Here is a 21,425-nt window from a genome sequence, read left to right as displayed (position 1 = left end):
ACTGTGATTCTGATGCCTCAAATGATGGAAGTTATGGGAGATTCATGGATGAGACAAAGTCCTCAAAAGACAGAGTGAACCATTGTCATTTTAAAAGAATGCTTTAAAAAGCTGGAATTCTATTTTAAAGTGTTTAGGTCAATAATATTAAGACAAAAAAGTTGATCTCTCAGCTTTCTTAGCAAAATGTTTTAAAATATTGGTATGCAAAAGACAAATATATCTCTATTAATTTTTATAGAGGACACCAAGAAACTAGTAGGTATGGTAGTTGTATGTCCCTGGTAAATGGTTTCAAAAGTCATTCACGCACCACAGCCCATAGGCAATGGACTGTGGTATAAAAAGCAAGGGCTTTGAAGCAAGGGTAGGCCTCACTTGAAATCACAGCTGTACCACATATTGGCCCTGTGGTTTGGGCCACTTGCTTCTGAATCTCAGTTTCCTTAGTTGTAAAATGGAGAAACTAAATTGCATTCCAATGAATTGTGTGAAGATATATGATACCATGTTTGTAAAGGCACCCAGAAGAAATTGAAGCAATGTTGGCTGAATTGAGTTATGGCCTAACCCAATCTCAGTATAAGCCTCTCACTTGCCTGGCCATTTTTGTGGTCTCCTAGGCAGTGTACACAGACTCAACACCGGAATTCCTACACTACGCTTGGGAGGAGGTCACTTTGAATGTCAATATGCCCAAACCATTTTTATTCTGGGGTCCTCAAATGCATTCTGAAATCTAAGCCAAAGCAATCTGGCCATTATAAAAGCCTTCAAGAATATAAACAGCATTTGGCAATTTCATTCAACATCCCTGGGCTTCTCCTAGCACTGGTTCATTTGAGACGAGCCCATCTAGGTTTGCTTGAAGTTGCTGTCATTTTTCCCCTCATCATTCTTATATTGATATAACTAAAATGGTAGCATGGGTAGACATACTAGAAGGCTGGAGTATTTTCCCACCTGGAAGAATATTCAGAAAATTTCTCCCTTGACTAATTTACTTTGGAGATAAAGCCTATGTCTCCTCGAGGGCTTTGGTCTGCGATGATAAAAAAATAAAAATAAGAAGCATCTATTTTCTAATAATTCTCAATGCTATCATCATCCACAGCCAAAAATTTTTCCCAATGTTTCTTAGCTATTCAGCAGATATGAGTTACCATTGATAAACTGGATTTTAGAGGGCATGCAGTCTGATTCAACAGAATGGTGACAAAAGGAAGAATGCCCAGCAGGAACCTAAGAAAATACAACTTTTATTTGCCTTGGCTTTTGCAACACATTCTCCATGTTCTATTATTTTAGGAACAACACAACTCCTTCCAAGGGCATAAGGATTGCTATGTAATTGTCCATCTCATCAATATCCACATTCACTCTTAAGGTCTGTTCCAACACCTTATTTGTGTCTTTTTAGTATCTGTTCACTGAACCATATGGACTCTGCACCAGGCTTTAGGGGACTTTGCTTACCATAGTATTTTTATTTTTATTTTTTGGCATGGGTAGGCTCAGTTATTGTGGTATTTTTGTTTGGTTTTAGAGTTCTGCATGTTTTAGTTAAGTCCTAACAAAATTTGATCCTTATACCAAAGGAAAAATGTAAAAGAATAACAGAACTGTGGGTTGGAAAGGTATTTATGGGTTATTTAGATCACCATCATTTTCATGCCTCCTCCACACCATTCTTTCAAAATGTGTGAAAGTATCCAGTATTGGGGCACTCCTTACATACTGAGCTATCTCTCACCTTCCTGGTCTGTTGTTGGAGATTTCTCTTTTAAATTGAGTTGAAATTGGTCTTGCTATGTGTATTAGTTAGGGTTCTTTAGAGAAACAGAATCAACAGGAAATAACTGTAAATATAAAATTTATAAAAGTGTCTCACGTAATCATGGGAATGTAGAGTCCAAAATCTGTAGGGCAGGCTGTGAAGCTGACAACTCCGATGGAGGGTCTGGACGAACTTCACAGGAGACATTCATCGGCCAAAGCAGAAAGAGAAGAGAGCCTGTTTGTTCTGAATCCTCCTTAAAATGTTTCCAGTGATTAAATTAAGCATCACTCATTGCGGAAGACACGCCCCTTGGCTGATTACAAATGGAATCAGCTGTGGGTGCAGCCAATGTGATCATGATTTAATTCTATGAAACGTCCTTATAGCAACAGACAGACCAGCACTTTCCTGACCAGACAAACAGGTACCACCACCTGGCCAAGTTGACACATGAACCTGGCCATGACACTATGACTCTTCTCAATGCTTCTCTGTTTTTTAGTATCTTTATAAACTCATGAATTTTAATGTATTTGAAGGTTTTGATTAATTGCATTTATTATACTTATTGATGCTCGAATTTTTCCATCTCTTGCCAATATGACCTATATTCACGCTGGCTCCTGGGTCATTTTGACATGACTACATTAGTCTTGGATAATTTCCTTCCTTTTTGGTATAAGATGTTTCAGGTACATCTTGTACATTTCTTCACCAAGGCAAAGAATTGAACAATGCTTTAATAAGCTCGCAGTTCATTTTAAATTACTTTCAAAATCATGCTCTGGAGAAATTTCCTTTTTAGAATAATTTATTTTTCTGGTTATTACAGTAATGCTCCCTTTGGTAGAAAATAATAAAATTAAAAATCTAGATAGAACCACCAATATTGCCATCATCCTGAAATAATCAATATCAAGATTTTATCTCCTCCTGAACCATCTTTCCATGTATAGCCCCAGGCCATGCTTTTCCTTTTTCTTAACAGTAGGAAAAGAAATACTAGAGGGGAAAATCAAATGTGTTTTAACCATTTAAGTAGAATCAGGTTGCCTAAAAATATTTTAACTTGTTAATCATTTCCTTAAATCCTCATATTGGCTATTAAACATCCAGGGAAATCTGTTCTTTGTGGGAAACTTTAAATTTTGCTAATTTGTATTTTGCTAAAGCTATTTTGCTAATGTTGTTGGCTGATGCTTAAGATTGTCTTCAAAGCTGCAGGAACCTACCAGAAGGCAAGTGGAACTCTATATGTTCAACAGAAATTGAGGAAAAAAGAAAAGTCATTACAGGGCCAGAGTGTATTTTAAATTTGTCAGTCTTTCATTTGTAGCACTTATAGCAAAGCTCTTATAATGTTTAAAGCTGAAGGGTTAAATTGATGGAGAATTATATAAGGCCCAGGTTATTGCTGTGTACCAAGCTATAGTTACAAGTTTGGCAGTATTTCTAATGAAAAGGTTTTGTTTACTTTTTAAAAAATATCTTTAGGAGCCTGAAAAAAGAAAAAGAATTATGATTTCTCCATGATTTACAGCAACTTTAAGCATGAAACAGAAACCCATCCCATTGGCAAATTAGTATGCACTGATTGTCTAGTTAAAGGACTTTGATATCTTTGTTTCCCCAACTGATTCCAATATGAAAACAACTTGTTGGCCTGTCCACCTACCTCCCATGTCATTGGATTCCATTGCTCCTTCAGCTTCTTTGGCTGAAGGAGGACCAAAATGGCATTTTAAATGAAGATTCATCAGGATTCCTTTTGCCCATAGATTCTTTTAATGTTTAAGGGTTTTGTGCGTATGTTTACAGAAATATTCCCTACTCTTTCTACTTTGCTTACATTCCAACCTATTAACCTTATGAATTTATCATATCAAACAATTAGCATTCCTTTTAACATTAAATAGCAAACATTCCTCTAAGTCAGTGGTTCTCAAAGTATGGTTCCCAAATCAGCAGCATCAGCATCAACTGGCAGCTTGTTAGAAATGCAAAATCTCAGGCCACAGCCCAGCCTCACAGAATGCACAGAGTCATGCTTGTGTTTTAACAAGCCCTCTTGGTGATTCTAATGCATACTCAAGTGTGAGAACCATCCCTCTATTCACCTACAACTTATACAACCAATACATCAACTACATATTAAATGAGCAAAACTCTGTTTCCTCAACTGTTCAAACATTTATTGTAAGCTTAATCAAATGCTTTTAAACATTTCACATAACTAGAAGCCTAGCATATCAGGTTTCCTTGAATGCTCCTGATACCTTCAAGAAGAAGTGATACACATAAAATACGACATTGATTACAAAGCTGATTAATATTTCAACCACAAAAATGTAAACTTCTATACATTGCTGGGGTATCAGGAATTCGACAAGAGACTATTTTACACCTTCTCAGAGTTTATGCAATCTTGCCAGACTGGAAAGGAAAAGAAGTATCATCTCTAGGGCTGCAGATTCTGGATGGTTGACTACTTAAACTTTTGTTTCATTGTAGGAACCGGTCGCTAAATTCAACATGAATTCAACTCAAGCTGCTGGCTATTAGGCTGAATATCTTTTTTATCATATAGCTTTAAAGTTGATTCTCTCACAGTTCTAAAGGCCAGAAGTCTAAAAATGGGTCTCCTGGGCTGTGTTAAGCTGTTTTCTTTCCAGCTTCCAAAGACTGCCTACATTCTTTGCTTATGGCCCCCTTCTTCTATCTTTAAAGCCAGTAGCATAGCATCTTCTCTCCAATCTGACCCCTGCTTCCCTCTTGTAAAGACTCTTGTGATTACATCAGGCCCAACATAGGATACTCCCTCCATCTCGAAATATCTAATTTAATCACATCTGCAAAGTCTTTTTTGCCATGAAAGATAACACTTTCATAGGTTCTGTGGATTATGACATGGACGTCCTGGGAAACTATTATCTCATCTACCACAGGATCCTTATTCCACTTTCATATAGATTCTGATTTTTTTAAAGAAATTAAAAGATAAGACATTCTTTAATTTTTTAAAAATTTTAATCTCTGGCAGTATGTGAGCCATTGTAATATTGTTATGATAGAGTAACCTGGCCTGATTTCAAAATCTTAAAACATCCATCTTCTTATTGGCATTTTGTTGTAATTAGCTGAGTCATCAAGAGTTTTCATTCTCAGAGAGATGACAGAGAGTATCTGAAAATTTAGATTTCTTTTTCTGGGACAATTAACTAGTTTATTGTTTTGGAATAAATGGTTGTATTTTCTTTCTGATTGGAAATTGTATATGACAAGTAGTGCTAATGAACTGCTGGTTTCTACTTCATTTTTATTTAAGACCATGAAAAGCTAATGGGGTCTATCCATTTAGGGTATAGTTCCTACCATTTCTAGGACTATTTGGCTTACAAATTTTGTTAATTCTTTGCGGCTTATGCAGTTTGAAAAAGGTACCTATCTAAGCTTTATGAGCAGAAATATACTTATCAAAAGACAGAAATGGCTATCTATATCAACACTTCCCTATTTACGTAAATTTCTTTGTATATGATAATATTCAGCTTCTTTGTTATTGCAATTTTATTTTTGCATAGATTGTTTATATTAGCTTATTGCTTAAGAGCATCCTAGTCTTTTACAAACACAACTTGTTTCTACTATCTATTTTAGTAATATAAATGATCACAAATTGACAAATGAGCCCATTAAGATTGACTCTCTTTCCTTGTAGCACTTCTGCTGTTTCTTAAAAATCCCTTTTGTTTCCTGGCAACAACAGGATGTCCCATACCTATTCTGATTTTATCCTGCCCAAAGTCATGGAATTGACTGTCCTCTAATGGTCCGTGGTTCCTTTTTTATAGAACAGTATGAGACCAAAATCTGGGCACTAGGCATGCTTATAAATGTTAATGGAAAAGACTCAGCTACTACTGCTGCCATGGGGCTGCTCTCAGTAGTAAGTGAGATAAAAGAAAGATACTTCTTTTGTTAGCATACAACATCTGATTGTTCTCTCCTGTATAACATATCATGCAGTTATCTCTTACTCTTCTTATAGTAGGAGGTTTCAGCACCTGCTAAGACATTCATTCTCTACATCGATCCATTGTTACACCAGGCAGCAGAATACCCCACTCTTCTAAACTTGTCGCCCGCTTTATTTTTTAGGACAGTGATTTTCAGCCTTGTTTTCATATTGGAATAGCTTGGGATGCTTTAAAAATAGTGATGTCTGGATCCCAGCACCAGAGCTACTGATTAACCTTCCAAAGGGAAGAGTTTGGCATCATAATTTTTTAAAGCTCCGTGGGTGATACTGATGTTCAGTCAATGTAGAAGACCTCTGTTCTAGGAGGTGTTGGGCAGCCTTAATTAAGCCAACCAGACACTACCCCATGAAATTACACCATAGGGTTTCCAGGGATACCACCTTGACATTATAAACAGAGAAAGTAAAGGCTTTCTTACCCTGTTGGCTACTTTGCTTTGGGTGCTTTGGGGATGAGGATTTGTTCAAGGGAGAGAAAAATAGCTGCCTTCTTTTCAATCTTCTTGAAAGACTCATAATTATAGTACATTGACCTTTCCATCTGCATCTCCCTCTTTCAGCCTCATCTTCCTCACTCTTTCTTAACTTGCTCTAATTACTCCAAGGTTGTGAATCTCCTTGGTTTCCTAATCCATATGGCTAGAAAATGTTTACATGTGATTCACCCTAAATCAAGCAAAACTAAACAACACATTAGAAAGTTCATGAGAACAATAAAAGATTGATGGCCCATGGTCCTAACTCCCTAAAATAATTTGAGGCTATAATAAAAGACAAATTTGCTTTACTAACTATGAGATTCCAGACAATCGACTAGAAGGGTTAATCCACAGTTTCAATCCTCTCGGTACACTTTAGGAAGTGAAGCCAGTTTAAAGGAGTCTGGAGTCAAACACCATTGTATCTCTTTCTCTAAGATTTTAAGTGTCATAAAACTAACCAGGTCTTCTGAAATTAGGAATTGATGATTGATTATAATTACAGACCTTATTGGGTTATCTATCTCCCTCTAAACTACTTTCCCGTGATAGAGTTAGAAGCCTGCATTCTCATAATATGAAGCACAAGTACATTTGTACTCTGAAAGCGAATCAGATTAAGTACCTGAAGAAATGGGAACAGATTTAAAACTCTTTTAACAGAGCAGTATATGCCTTAGTTCAGTGTTTTTCAAACTTTGAAAGTTTATCTGAATCATTTGGTGAACTTCGTAGAATTACCTGGGCCCTACCCTCCTTCAGGAGCCTGAATCTCTGTATAATTTCTTAGCTTTCCACTTAGTTCTGATATACACCTAAGTTTGGAAACCACTAGGTTACCAGATAGGTACTTAATGAGGGGATCCTTACTGGGAGGGGTTGAGTTAACCTTTCTTCAAAGGATTTGAAGTGTCTTCTCCTTTAATCGAACACTCCCCACTGAGGAGATTATGGACAAAATCTGTCTTTTTGGACTTCCATATCAGAAGCTCTGTCTATTCTTGGTTTTTTGCCTGGTCAGGATGCTAAGAAAAGAATGGATTGTACCTATAAAATAAGTTGGTCTCAGTTCTCTCTTTATTAGAAGTCTTTTGGTCCAGTGTTTCCCAAACTTTAAAGCACAAATGAATCTTGTTAAAATTCAAATTCTGATTCAATAGGTCTGGGTGGAATCTGGGGTTCTTCAATTCTAATAAGCTCCCAGATTATGCCAGTGCTGCTGGTTGAGGACCAGACCTTGAGAAAGAAGATGCTAACTTTGGTTCTCAGTCTTGGTTGCATTCCAGGAAAGTTTTAAAAAATGCCATGAAATCTGAAAATCTGGGAACCAAGGGTATAAGAAAAATCTGAAAGTCTAGAAAATATTGTTATAGGATAATGGTTTTCAATATGTAATTCTCTCACCTCTGGTGGCAAGGAGTTTTTTCAGGGGGTCTTTGAATTTTATAAGCACTGAGAATTTTCTACAAATTGAGTAAATAATATGTTTCAGGCATAAAAGTGGGACTAATTCTCCAAATGTATATGTTGACTAAAGTGCAAATTCATGAAGATTTTGTTGAATACATATTAACTTTTATTTTTTATGAATTTTCGCATACATGGTAATGATACCTACTGCTTTTGATCCCCTATTATGAATTAGACATTATGCTATGCACTTTATAAATGTTATCTCATGTAATCCTCACAATAACAAGTGGGGTAGAGATTGTTATTCCCATTTTACAGAGGAAGAAACTAAGGCAAAGACCAAGCAATAAAGTAACATGCCCAAGTATGTTACAGAGGCAGAATTAGAATCCAAGACAAAATAAGTCTATTATTTAATATAACTACCTTCATGAGGGGCTTTCCATTTTTTTTTTTTTGCTATTAAAAAGACTTCTTTAAAATTGAAATGGTTAGAAGCCACCAATGTAGGGTATTTCCCTTTAAATAATAGGGAGAAATCTAGCTTTTAAAATGAAACAAGGCCATCCATTCTCTTTTGGTAAGGCTGAAGTGTTAATTGAGGGACCATGATCAATCTGACATATAAAGAGAACTTAAAATTTAGATTTCAGACTCCTCTTCTAGATTTTTATCATTTGAAGATATGAGGTAATGCATTGCAATATCAAGAACATAGGCCTTTGAGTTAACCTGACTTCTGTTTGAATATGAGATCCTCCAATTTAACTAGCTGAGTGACACCAACAAATCACTTCACCTGTCTGAACCAAAGACTCTTCAGTTATAGAATGAGAATAATACCCATCTTTCTCTGTGTAGTTTGAATTCATGGCCATGATTTGATTTGTCTTGCTTCCATGGTAGAATTTTTTTGTGCTGTTCAGTAGGAAGTAGTTGTTGCCTTTTTCAGAGATGCTAATATCTATGCAGAGTGCAGTGACAAAGGCCAGCATATCAGCTCAGGTCCAATGAGAAGAAGACTCCAAGATGGAATTCGATGTAAAAGAGATTTATTGATCTGTTACAGATTAAAGAGAGAAAAAGCAGGAGTATGCAAGGAGAGTCTTCAAACAGCGATGTGTGTTTGAGCTCTATGAAAAGAGTAGAGGAAATAAGGAGAATTGGGTATGAAGAGACTCAGATGACTGTGCAGCTCTTAGAAAGTCTCAGCCAGGCCAATTGAGAGCCCCAGAGCTAAGACTGCCCATCAGAAAAGTGTCATGTCAGCAGGAATTGCCCAGCTCTACTCCCTCTGCTGTGCTCAGTCACTGGCTAAGACCAGCCTGGAGAAAGTGTGGCCTCAGTGGGAATGCTGCAGTGGATACCGAAGGGGTGGCAACTGGAGGCTGTAGCTCATCGCACTCCTCCTAGCAGGTTCTTTTTGTTGGAGGGAGGGCATGGGGACACCCTCTCATGGCTACAACACTGGTACTTCCAATTTTATAATGAGAATTATTTTTTCTGTGAGATGATGCAAAGAAAAATTAACCACCTGCAAAGCCATTAATGTTTCTCGGTATATCTCAGTTTTGGTCTTGTCCCTTTTAACTGAATCAATTACCATTTATCAATTGTTGTTCACTGCCGTATCTGCTAGACCTGCAATTTATTTCTTATCTCTGTAAAAAAAATAGCAAAATCACTGGATTAGACATGAGCAGAACAAAATCTAGCTTCTGTAATGACTGCCTGTTGAACACTAGCTTTTAAATGTTATGCTAGTAGTTAAATGGTAACTGCATACAAATTCTAATTTATTAGAATTTCTCATTACTATTTAAGGTAATATTAAAGAAGGGGTTATTAAGCATGATTAACTTGTATTATCTTTTCTTGGTTTGTCATAGTGTGTTGTCTAGCATGACAGATGCAGTGTTGGCTCGAGTGTATAAACAATCAGATCTGGACGTCCTGGCTAAAGAAGCATCAGTCCCAATCATTAATGGGCTGTCAGATATGTACCATCCTATCCAGATCCTGGCTGATTACCTCACGCTCCAGGTAAGCTGATTTCTTTGCCATAAACAAAAGCAAAATCAACAAATAGCTCCTAACTCCCTTAAAAGGAGCAATTTACTTAAATGATGAGATTGGTGCTTTGTTTTGTTTTCGAGTATCATTTCAACAAATAATTATAGCATATGTGTCATATTAGATTTCCAGGAAAAATAAGGTATACTTAAAAACAGACAACAAAGTCCTTCTCTCAAACCCACTCCCAATACCTTTTAGCCTCTTTCTCATCCCCTGTTCTTTCAATCACTTTGCTTGTGGTGCCATTTTAAACACAATAGATGAAGAAGGAATGCTGGAATTACATAATGGAAAAGTCTGTGTGATCCTACACACATCAGGATCTGTGGCTTATGGGTGAGGACTGGTGGAGTGTATGTTGCATATTCAAAATGGTCAATTACTAAACCACTTTCTGAAGAAGGAGACTTTCTATCATTTTAATAAACTGGCTGTTTAAGACTAGGGTTAAGAGCATGCATAATTTATAGAACTGAGGTTCAAGTTTAGCCACATTCTTCAAAATTAGGAGCTAGATTAATTTGGAAAGATTCGTCGTGTTTGATTTGCCACAGCTGATCCACATGGTCTTACTACTTGAAATCCTAGCAGCTGTAGTTTGAGTCTATGCACAAGGATGCTGGAGAGACAGGGATAACTTCATAGAACCATATTTATCTTCCATTTGATTAAGCTATACACATATTACGTGAAGTCAAACTCAAAATGAAGCTTTTTGGAGGTTCTAGACAAACAAAATGGCACTGTAATATGCTCCTCGAAGAACTAGAAGAAAACTGGCAAAGCCTACTTTCTCAGCACTCCGTAAAAGAGTTAAAGGTTGCAGTAAATTGGCAGATCAAGAAAACGCAGCTTCAAAAACGGTAGGAAAAGCTTATGGCACCCTTGCTAGTCCCTCCCCCACCCCTTTCCTGGGTGGTGTGGAGCAAGGTTGTGCCCCTATTGTGGGTCCCTGGTCCTATTTTGAAAGAAGCAGAGCAACCCCTATGTGCACACTTGCATGTTGTTGCCAATCTATCATTGGCAGTCTGAAAGACTGAACCAGGAAACTTGTCCCTAGCCTGCCCTCCCAGAATTTACCCTGTAGGCAGAAACAGCTTTCAATCAGTGAAAATGATAGAAGAAACAAGTAAGTCCAGAGAAGATTATGAAAAGATGGTGGAGTAAGAAGCTCCAGGAATCAGTCCTTCCAACAGAACAGAACAACTATTAAAAAGGAAGGAATTGTCTGGATCAATGATCTTGAAACTCCAGAATCTAGCAGAATTATACACCATGATCAAATAGCATTTATTCCAGTTATGCAAGATTGGTTCAACATAATAAAATCAATTACTGTAATACATCACATTAACAGAACAAAGGGAAAACCCACATGATCATCTCAATTGATGCAGAAAGGCGTTTGACAAAATCCAGCACCCCTTCTTGATAAAAACATGTAGAAAACTAGGAATAGAAGAAAACTTCTTCATCACAGTAAAAGTAATATATGAAAAGCCCACAGCCAATATCATACTTAACAGTGAAAGACTGAAAGCTTTCCCTCTAAAATCAGGAACAAGACAAGGATGCCCACTGTCACCATGATTATTCCACATTGTAGTGGAAGTTCTAGCCAGAGCAATTTGGCATGGAAAATAAATAAAAAGCATTCAAATTGGAAAGGAAGAAGTAAATCTTTCCTTATTTTCAGATGACCTGATCCTATATCTAGGGAATCCTGAAAAATCTACAACAAAGTTACTAAAGCTAACAAACAAATTGATCAAAGTGGTGGGATAAAAATTCCACATGCAAAAATCAATAGGGTTTCTATAAACTAGTAATGAACAATTCACAGGGGGTAATCAAGAAAAAAATCCCATTAACAATAGCAACTAAAATAGTCGAATATCTAGGAATAAACTTAACCAAGGATATAAAGAATTTATATACAAAAACTACAAAGCATTGTGAAAAGAATTCAAAGAACACCCAAATAAATGGAAGGCCGTTCTGTGTTTATGGATTTGGAGATCAAATTTATTAAGCTGTCAATTCTACCCAAATCAATTTTCAGATTTTACAGAATCCCAATTAAAATTCCAACAGCTTCTTTGCAGAAATGAAAAGGACAATAATCAAACTTGTAGGAAAGAGTAAAGGGCCCTGAATAGTGGTCAAAACAGCATGTACTGGCACAAGAGGAGACCTATAGACCAATGGAATCAAATAAAGAGTTCAGAAATCAGCCCTAAAATATACAGCCAACTGATTTTTGACAAATATGCCAAGCCCACTCAATTGAGAAAGAATCGTATCTTCAATAAATGGTGCTTGAAAAACTGGATGTTCTTGTCCTTATGCAAAAAAAATGAAGGTGTATCCCTACCTCACACCATGCACAAAAATTAACTCACAGTGGCTGAAAGACCTAAAAAGAAGAAGCCAAATTATAGAACTCCTAGAAGAAAATATAGTGAAGTATCTTCAGGATCTTGTGTTAGACATCGGTTTCTTAGACTACATAAATGTTTGAGCAACAAAAGAAAAAATAGACAAAGGTACCTATCAAAATTAATTTTTTGTGTATCAAAGTACTTAATCATGGACATAACAACAACTTATAGAATGGGAGAAAATATTCAGAAACCACATATTTGATAAGGATTTATTTTTATTTATTTATTTATTCTTTTTTTTTTGGTTCATAGTCTGGGAATTGAACCAGGTCTCCTGCATGCAAGGCAAGCATTCTACCACTGAACCACCCATGCAACCTGATAAGGGTTTAATATCCAGAATATACAAATACAATCAACCCAATTATAAAATGATTAAAAGACTTGAATAGACATTTCTCTAAAGAAGAATGGCCAATGAAAACATGAAAAGATTCACAGCATCATTATGCATTAGGAAAATGTAAGTCCAAACCACAATGAGATGCTGTGCTGGTCTGAAACTGTTATGTACCCAAGAAAAGCCTTGTTCTTATAACCGTGATTCAGTGTTGTAGGGTGGGACCTTTTGATTAGGTTGTTTCCATGGAGCTATGACACACCCAATTGTGGGTGTGACCTTTTGACTAAATGAAGATGTGACTCCATCCATTCAAGGTGGGTCATAATTAGTTTACTGCAGTCCTTAAAAGAGCTCATGGAGAGAGAGAGAAAGTTCAAAGCTCACATAGACGGAGATATTTGGAGTCGCTTGGAGTGCCGACAGAGATGCTTGGATAGCCAATAAGGAGAAATCTTAGACGCAGTTGTTTGGAAATGCAGCAGCTCCAGGAGGTGCCAGAAGCTGAGAGAGCTGACAGAAGCTGGACAGGAACCAGAGCACAGCAGATATCACCATGTGCCTTTCCATGAGATGGTAAGCTAAGAGATGAAACCCAGAGGTTTGCCCTTGAGCAGCTAAGTCAGGACCTGCAGATGTTTAGAGGTAAAGCCACCGGAATCAGAAGCTGGAAGCAACAGAATTGGGAGCAAGGACCAGCAGATGCCAACCATGTGCCGTCCCATGTGACAGACGTCAGCCTTTCTTTGGAGTCAAGGTATCTTTTTGCGGACATTTTTAAGGCCTTAGAACTGTGAACATATAAATTAATAAATCCCCTTTATAAAAGCTGATCCATTTCTGGTATTTTGTATTCCAGCAGCTCTAGGAAACGAAAATAGGTACCATTTCAGACCCATTAGAATGGCTACTGTTTAAAAGAACAGAAAGTTACGAGTGCAGGAGAGGATACATAGAAATAGGAATGTTCATTCATTGCTGATGGGGATATAAAATGGTGCAGGTACTGTGGAAAACAGTTTGGTCATTCCTCAGAAAGTTAAATATAGAATCACTATATGACCCAGCAATCCCACTTCCAAGTATATACCCTAAAGAATTGAAAGCAAGACTCAAACAGATATTTGCACTCTAATGTTCATTGTGGTATTATTCACAATTGCCAAAAGATGGAAGCAACCCAAGTGTCATCAACTGATGAATGGATAAACAAAAGGTGGTGTGTACACACAATGGAATATTATTCAGCTGTTAAAAGGAATGAAGTTCTGATGCATGTGAAAACATGGATGAACCTTGAAGACTTCATCTTCAGGTGAAATAAGCCAGACACAAAAGGACAAACATCATATGATCTCACTGATATGAAATAAGTAGAAAGAAACACATTCATTGATAGAAACTAGAATGTAGGTTACCGGGGCAGAAGTAGGGGTTGGGAATGAGGAATTAGTGTTTAATTGTTAGAGAGTTTCTATTTGGGGTGATGGAAAAGTTTTGGTAGTTGGTGGTGATGATGGCAGCACAATATTGCAAAGGTAATTAATGCCAGTGATTTATATATTTGAATGTGGTTAAAAATGGAAATTTTAAGTTGTATATATGTTACCACTGTAAAACTTTTTTAAAAAACCATTGGATTGTACAACACAGTGAAACCTAATGTAAACTTCAACTATATTTAATATAGGATTATAAAATATTGTTTCATCAATTGTAATAAAGTTACCACACTAGTGCGAAGTCTTAATAATAGGGAATATTGTGTGTATGAGGAGGGTATATAGGAACTCTGTATTCTCTGCATGATTTTTCTAAAAACATACAGCTTCTCTAATAGAAAAAAAAGTCAAATCAAGCAAACAAGCAAAAAAAATGAAGGTCGTCCGAGATAGGGATAAGAACCATGCAGAGAGAATGATACAATGATGTCAGATACCAAGTGGTTGTTTTCTGGTGTGGTTTAACATATGCATCAGATAATTTAACACTAACCCAGGACTTCATCCTTAATGTATTATAAATTCATTGAGAGACAATGAGCTGTCCTGTTCATCATACTGTCCCCTTCAGAGCCTCATGTAATGCCTTCATATAGGAGATACTCAAAGTAGGAGTTGAATGAATAAACAGAAACCTATTAAGAGCCTGGGCTGTAGATCAGATGGAGCTGTATTTAAATACTAGTTTAGCCACTTGGTAGTTCTATGATCTCCAAATTGCTTAACCTTTCTCTTTTTTAAATCTCATCTTTATAAATATGTAGACTATATAAAAGCTACAAACACTTCAAGAAAAATAAAACAGACACCCATGTGCCAATTACAATTTTGTCAAATCTTAATCTGAAGAGTAATCACTTTAGACTTTTTTGTGATTTTTAAATAAACATTATAGGCGGAGCAACCCTATCTAATCTCACTTCCTCTCATCCCATCAAGAAGTTATTATCCTGATGTATGTATTTGTAATTCCCAGACATTTGTTTGTAGTTTTACTGTATGCATCTATATCCATAAACTATTGGGCATGTTCTTAAACTTTACATAAATGGGAACATACTCAGAGCCAGAAGGTCACATTTACCTGGTACATTGTACTTCCTCTTCTTGTATCGAAGAATGTAAGCTCCATAAAGGTAATAATTCTTGTCTCCTTTGTCCATTATTGTATCTCCAGAACCAAGAAGGGTGTCTGAGCACTGATGGTGCTCAATTCTTGAATGAATGAGTGAATAAATGAATGAATACAACTTTCAGATTTGAAATGTAGGAAAATATGAGTCTCCACATAAATTTTTGCAATGTCTTCGTTGAGACATTCAGATATTAGGACATTTTGCTCTTTTTTTGTGATTGTGCATTCATGCTATTGAATTATTCTGCATAATTCAAAAAGTTTGGAAGTTTATTCATTCCAACAAGGCATTCAAATTGAGGTAAAAACTATTTCTTTTCTTTTAACCCTAATAATTGTTCCACATAAGTGCATTTCCTCAGATTTCCTCCCAGATTTAATCTCCTTCACACCTTGCCTTGCAGGAATACTATGGCTCTCTGAAAGGCCTTACCCTCAGCTGGATTGGGGATGGGAACAACATTCTACACTCCATCATGATGAGTGCAGCAAAATTCGGGATGCATCTTCAGGCAGCTACTCCAAAGGTAGTGAAACTTTCTGCCATGAAACTATTTCTGTCTTCTTTTTTTTTTTTGAGGTGAAATTCAAATATGTAAAACGATTTTAAAGTGAACAACTTATTGGCATTTATTACATTCACAATATTGTGCGATCACCATCTCTATCACGTTTCAAAACATTTTCATCATGGCAAAACGAAACCTTCTACCCATTAAGCAGCCATGCCCCTGCTCCCCTCCCTTCAACCCTGGAAAGCAGCAGTCTGTGCTGTGTGTGTATGGTCTTACCTCTTCTTGAAATTTCATGTAAATGGACTCACACAATATGTGACCTTTCGCGTCAGGCTTCTTTCACTTGCCATAATGTTTCTGAGGTTCATCCATGTTGTACCACGTTTCAGTACTTGATTTCTTTTTTGGGGTGGGGGCGCAGTGCATGGTCTGGAAATTGAACCTGGTCTCCCACATGAAAGGCTGAAAGTTGGGTATTCTAACAACTGAACTACCCGGGCATCCTCTTGATTTCTTTTTTTACTTCAGTTTCATTGAGATATATTATAGATTCACATACCATATAACCATCCGAATTGTACAATCATGTGGTTCATGATATCATCATATAGTTATGCATTCATCATCACAATTGAGTTTAGAACATTTTCATTACTTCAAAATGTAAGATAAAAGTAAAAAGAACACCCAAAACATCCGATATCTTCCTCTCTTATTATTTATTTATTGTCTTTTTTCTTACTCATTCATCCATATACTGGATAAAGGGAGTGTCAATCACAAAGTTTTCATAATCACACAGTCACACCTTAAAAGCTCTATAGTTAGTCAGTCATCTTCAAGAATCAAGGCTATTGGATTCCAGTTCAACAATTTCAGATATTTCCCTCTAACTACTTCAATACACCAAAAAAACTGAAAAGGGAACTCTATATACTACATAAGAATAACCTCCAAAATGGCCTCCCAACTATTCAAAATCTCTCAGTCATTAAAACTGTATTTTATTTCATTTTTCTTCCCTCTTTTGGTCAAGAAGCCTTTCTCACTCCCATGATGCCAGGTCCCAGCTCAACCCTGGGAGTCATGTCCCATGTTGCCAGGGAGATTTACAGCCCCGGGAGTCATGTCCCATGTAGCGGGGAGGGCAGTGAGTTCACCTAAAAAGAAAGGCCACATCTGAGCAACAAAAAAGGTTCTCTGGAGATGACTCTTAGGCATAATCATAAGTAGGCTTAGCTTCTCCTTTGTGGAAAGAAGTTTCATAAGGGCAACCCCAAGATCAAGGGCCTGTCCCATCAAATTCATAGCCCCCAATGCTTGACAAGAATATCAGGGCTTTCCCAGGTGGGGAAGTTTAATACTTCCACCTTTTTCCCCAGACCCTCAAGGGGACTTTGCAAATACTTTTTAATCTTCTGCCAAGATTGCTCTGGGATGTATCAGGGCAATCCATTTCTTTTTAATGGCTGGAGAATATTCCAGTGAATGTATGTACCAGAATCTGTTTATTGATTCATCTGTGGATGGACATGTGGGCTGTTTGAACCTTTTGGTTATTGTAAATATTGCTGTGATATATGTCTATGTACATGTATTTGTTTGAGTACTGTTTTCAGTTCTGTTGGGGATATACCTAAGAATTCTATTTCTGGGTCATATGGTAATTTTATGTTTAACTTTTTGAGGAACTGCCAAACTGTTTTCTACAATGGCTATACCAATTTACATTCCCATTAGCAATGTATGAAGATTCTAATTTCTACACACCCAGCTAACCCCCTCTTCAATCACTCCCAGATCCACTAACGCAGTGAAAACAAACTTCTCTCCCATTCAAGGCAAACACAGTTGGAGTAAAAAATTTAGGTTGTGTTATCAGTTCTTCTCTGAAATAGCTAGCTGGACTCTTGAGAGCCCAATTTCTCATCTCTGCAATAACCGAGAGAGTCTTGGCTGAGGCCTTTCACTCTGTGAGGCAGTGCAAGTGCATGTCCGGATGACCCTTTTGAACACCGTGAAATGGGACATTATGTGGCTGGCATCCTGTACATTGCCACCACAAAAGCTGAAGAAAGTTATGATGTTCCGACAACATGGAATTCCCAATGCATGAGAAACATGCTGTCATTTTTCTAATATATCATTTTGGTAGAAAAATAACATGCCAGTGTGATGGTCACAGTAGGGCCCTTAAGCTTTATTTATTTATTTATTTATTTATTTATTTTTGTATGCTGTATGGCAGGGGGCCCTTAAGCTTTTTAAATCTGAGTCTCACATGGCTGTGAAGATGCCCCCCCCCCCATATTTCTTACCCTGCTGCTAATCTCTCACAGAATACATGGGAAGCATAACTTCTTTCCTGGGCCCAAAGTAGAAGAAGCTGATAGCAGTTGCCTTTCAAAAGGGGATCTAGGAGGTTTGAGGACAGAAGTAGGAAGAAGACTTTATTTTTATTTTCATGATATCCCCTTTTATATGGTTTGAATTTCTTATCATGTGAATACTACATCTCTGTAATAACATAAATAGATAAATACAATGAATGTATTAAAATTTTTACTGCCATGCCCAGCAAAGTATCACAGAAGGGAGCTTCAGCCTGACCCCACAGGTGAACTCTGGAGTGTGAGTTACACTCCAGATTCATGCCAACCCGAGGCAAAGAAGATAAGCTTTTATCCTCCTGAATTAATCATTGGTTCAGGACAGCTAGGGTATGTGGGGAGGTAAATCCTCTGGCACTTTCAGCTCTCTGCAGGAGCTGGGAAAGCAAACTGTAGCCAGAGGGCTGTCTTTTGAAGAAGAGATGGAGTGCTAGGAATTAAAAGCACACAAATAAAATTGCACTAAACAAGAAAAAATAAATAATAAAATTTTAAAATGTTCTAAAATTGATTGTGGTGATGAATACCCAACTCTGTGATGATACTGTAAGCCATTGATTGTGTACTTTGGATGGACTGTGTGGTGTGTGACTGTATCTCAATAAAATTGCATTCCAAAGAACAAATAAAATGAAAATAAAAAAGAAATAAAAATTAAGAAAACACACTGGGCAGTGTGATGGTGGTTCAGTGGCAGAATTCTCACCTATCATGCTGGAGACCCGGGTTTGATTCCCAGTGCCTGCTCATGCAAAAAATAAAAAAATAAAGCACACTGAAATCAGCTGGGACAGTGGGCAGTAGGGGGAGGAGCAGATAGAAGTGGTAACAAGGGATACTCTGAGGGCTTCTGAGAAGAGCCCCAGTGTTGTCTGCTGCATCCTGCTGAAAAAAAGCAAGACAAAACAAAATGTTTTTCCCTAGTGCTCTTGATGAACTGGTTTAGGTCAGTGACTGGGCAATGGCAGTACTGAAAGTCCCACTATTATAGTGAACTTGGGGGACTCAGAGAGATAACCCTTACAACAGAGAATTCACCCCATTTATTCAACATGAACAGAAATAAAGGGTCAGATCTGACATATGTGCTTAAGGTGGCTCCTTTTCACTTTATGGAAAGGGAGAGCCCTCTCTCGCTGCAAATATAGCTTGAAGAAAGGCTCAGTAAATATGCAAACTATTATTGCATGTGGTTTTACTGATAAAACATGAATTAACAACTGTTGTTCCCTGGGATAAGGTGTTTTTGGAAAAGCTTTGTTCTGTTGGGAAGATAGATGGTTTAAACATTTTATTTCATGTCAGAGATGCTTTATGAACACCAAAGGAAAAAAATGCCAATATTAGAGTAATTTCGGTATTATTCTGATGTGGAAACTCATTTAAATGACAGAGAGTATGAAAACCCAGTTAAAGCTTGGTGAAAGCAAGAGATTTAAAAAGTGTTCTGCAAAATCTAATAGTGCAGAAAGAGCCCATCAACTGATAAGTGTTTAGTTATTGGATCTATTTCCTTTAAAGATATACTGGGAGATTTATTGGACATTTAAGAAACACTGAAAAGCTTCCAAGGCCACGATAAATTTATTTCCCCATTCTTCAACCAAGAATAATGTACACATTCAAGAAAAAATAATTTTGTCCATGATTATAAAATTACTCCATAAACTACTGACGGTTATGATTTGAACATTGTTCTAAATGAATATTTAGCCAGAACTGGGTTTGTTAATCACATTCTTCATCTGGTTTTAATATTTATGTAAAGGCCAATGAGTGATTGAGTATTGAAAGCTGAGCTGTGGGTAAAGAATTCCTCTCCATATTCTATGCCGGAGCCCAATGTATGCAAGGTTGAATGATTTTCTAATTTCCAGACTTCTGTGCTGGTTCTCTAAGTACTTATTGATTCCTTCTCTTAGAATGATTATGCTTAAGGAAGATAAAGCCTACTCTCCAAAGGGAAGGCTAAGTTTTCAGGGCAAGAGACACCTGAGCTACTATCCAAGTCTCTTCATTTATGTTTACCAGTATGACTGTTCACAACATTAATTACTAAGTAGGAAGCCTTTACTAATTACCTTTCCCAAGCCCCATATAATCTAGGCTCTAGGATTTTTGGCTGTTGGAAGGTGGTAAAGCATCTAATACATATGCAGAGATGCTGATAAGGTGTGGTTTCTTTCCTCAAGAATTCTGTAATGAGAAAAAGAACTATGGTAGATAACCAGGTACGAATGAACACCATTGCAAACCAATAAAACTGAACATGGCTGTTGCTGACTGGCTTCCCAGGAAGCAGACTCTGAGATGGAGTTTAGTGTGCAGGATGTTTATCAGGGGATGCCCTTCAGATCAACACCTGTGGAAGAGAGAGGAAGGAAACAGAGTGGGCAGAGGGAGAAGGCAAGCTGCCATGCAGGCCCCATAAGGCCTTTGTTGATTCTACGGAAAGTTCTAGATCTGGATGGCCATGGAGGGCTGTCCAGAGTTGGGAGCTGGGAGAAGAGATTCAGGTTTTCATATCTTCCTGTCAATCTGTCATTGGAGATGGGTTGCCCTGGAAGGGTATGTGATGACCTTGGGTGAGGAGACTCTGTAGCTGAGGCAGTGCCCACAGAGGGCTGGCAGCTGAGGGCCACCTCCCTACAGCACTCCTAGCAGCTGGGGTGTAAGTCCTTTATTCACAAAGGGCCATCTGAGCAGCACATGATGCCATCCACTACAGTGCCCCACTGAGAATTTTTAAAATTTGACTCATAATAAATGCTAAGAATTCAGGAAAGTGAAAAGGATGAGAGAAGGTGAGGGTAATTATGGTGTTTGAACTGACAGCACTTTCATATGAAGGATCTGGAAGTGAGGCTGGGCTCGAGTTGTGACAAATGAAAAGATGACAAGTTCCAAGGAAGACGCCAGGAGAGAACAAGAGGGGAAGGTGTTCAAGGGTGAAAGGCTGCGATGGCAGAAGAGGGCAAGGTATTGTGCAGGGATGACGATAAGATAGGGTCTACTGAAGCAAGATGTTGAGAATGAAAAGAGACAGAAGCAGGGGATGTTGCTGGGGAGACTTGATGCTCTTTAGTCGGGTTAGATTTAAGAACCTAGTAAATATCAGAGGCCTTGAAGATAACAATTCTTGTCACCACGTACAGAACAGATTGGAGGGTGAGGATGAAGGCAGGGAAGCTACCTGCAGGAGTGTGGAATGGCTTGGGGGGCTTTGCTGCCCCCATAAAGTCCTCTCATCTAGGTTTAAGACTAGGGTGAGGCCAGCGAGGCACCTGGTGTGCAAAATCTGTGCTTGCATGA

At 37.6% G+C, this 21,425-nt stretch overlaps 1 protein-coding gene across 2 annotated transcripts in view; it reads left to right on the top strand.

Annotated features, from left to right (window-relative positions):
• Positions 1 to 21,425, top strand: part of OTC (ornithine transcarbamylase) — a 75,835-nt gene that overhangs the window by 43,571 nt on the left and 10,839 nt on the right. For both annotated transcript variants that reach the window (XR_013169503.1, XM_077146179.1), the window contains exons 5-6: positions 9,601 to 9,754; positions 15,613 to 15,735. Coding sequence is in view for 1 of the 2 variants with exons in the window: in XM_077146179.1 (XP_077002294.1) it covers positions 9,601 to 9,754; positions 15,613 to 15,735 (277 nt within the window). In the remaining variant the exon portion in view is untranslated. The remainder of the gene's footprint in view (positions 1 to 9,600; positions 9,755 to 15,612; positions 15,736 to 21,425) is intronic.

The sequence above is a fragment of the Tamandua tetradactyla genome, chromosome X (assembly GCF_023851605.1).
Source record: "Tamandua tetradactyla isolate mTamTet1 chromosome X, mTamTet1.pri, whole genome shotgun sequence".
Taxonomy (NCBI): domain Eukaryota; kingdom Metazoa; phylum Chordata; class Mammalia; order Pilosa; family Myrmecophagidae; genus Tamandua; species Tamandua tetradactyla.
The sequence above is the reverse complement of the archived record's forward strand: the minus strand, read 5'-3'. Positions and strand labels throughout refer to the sequence as shown.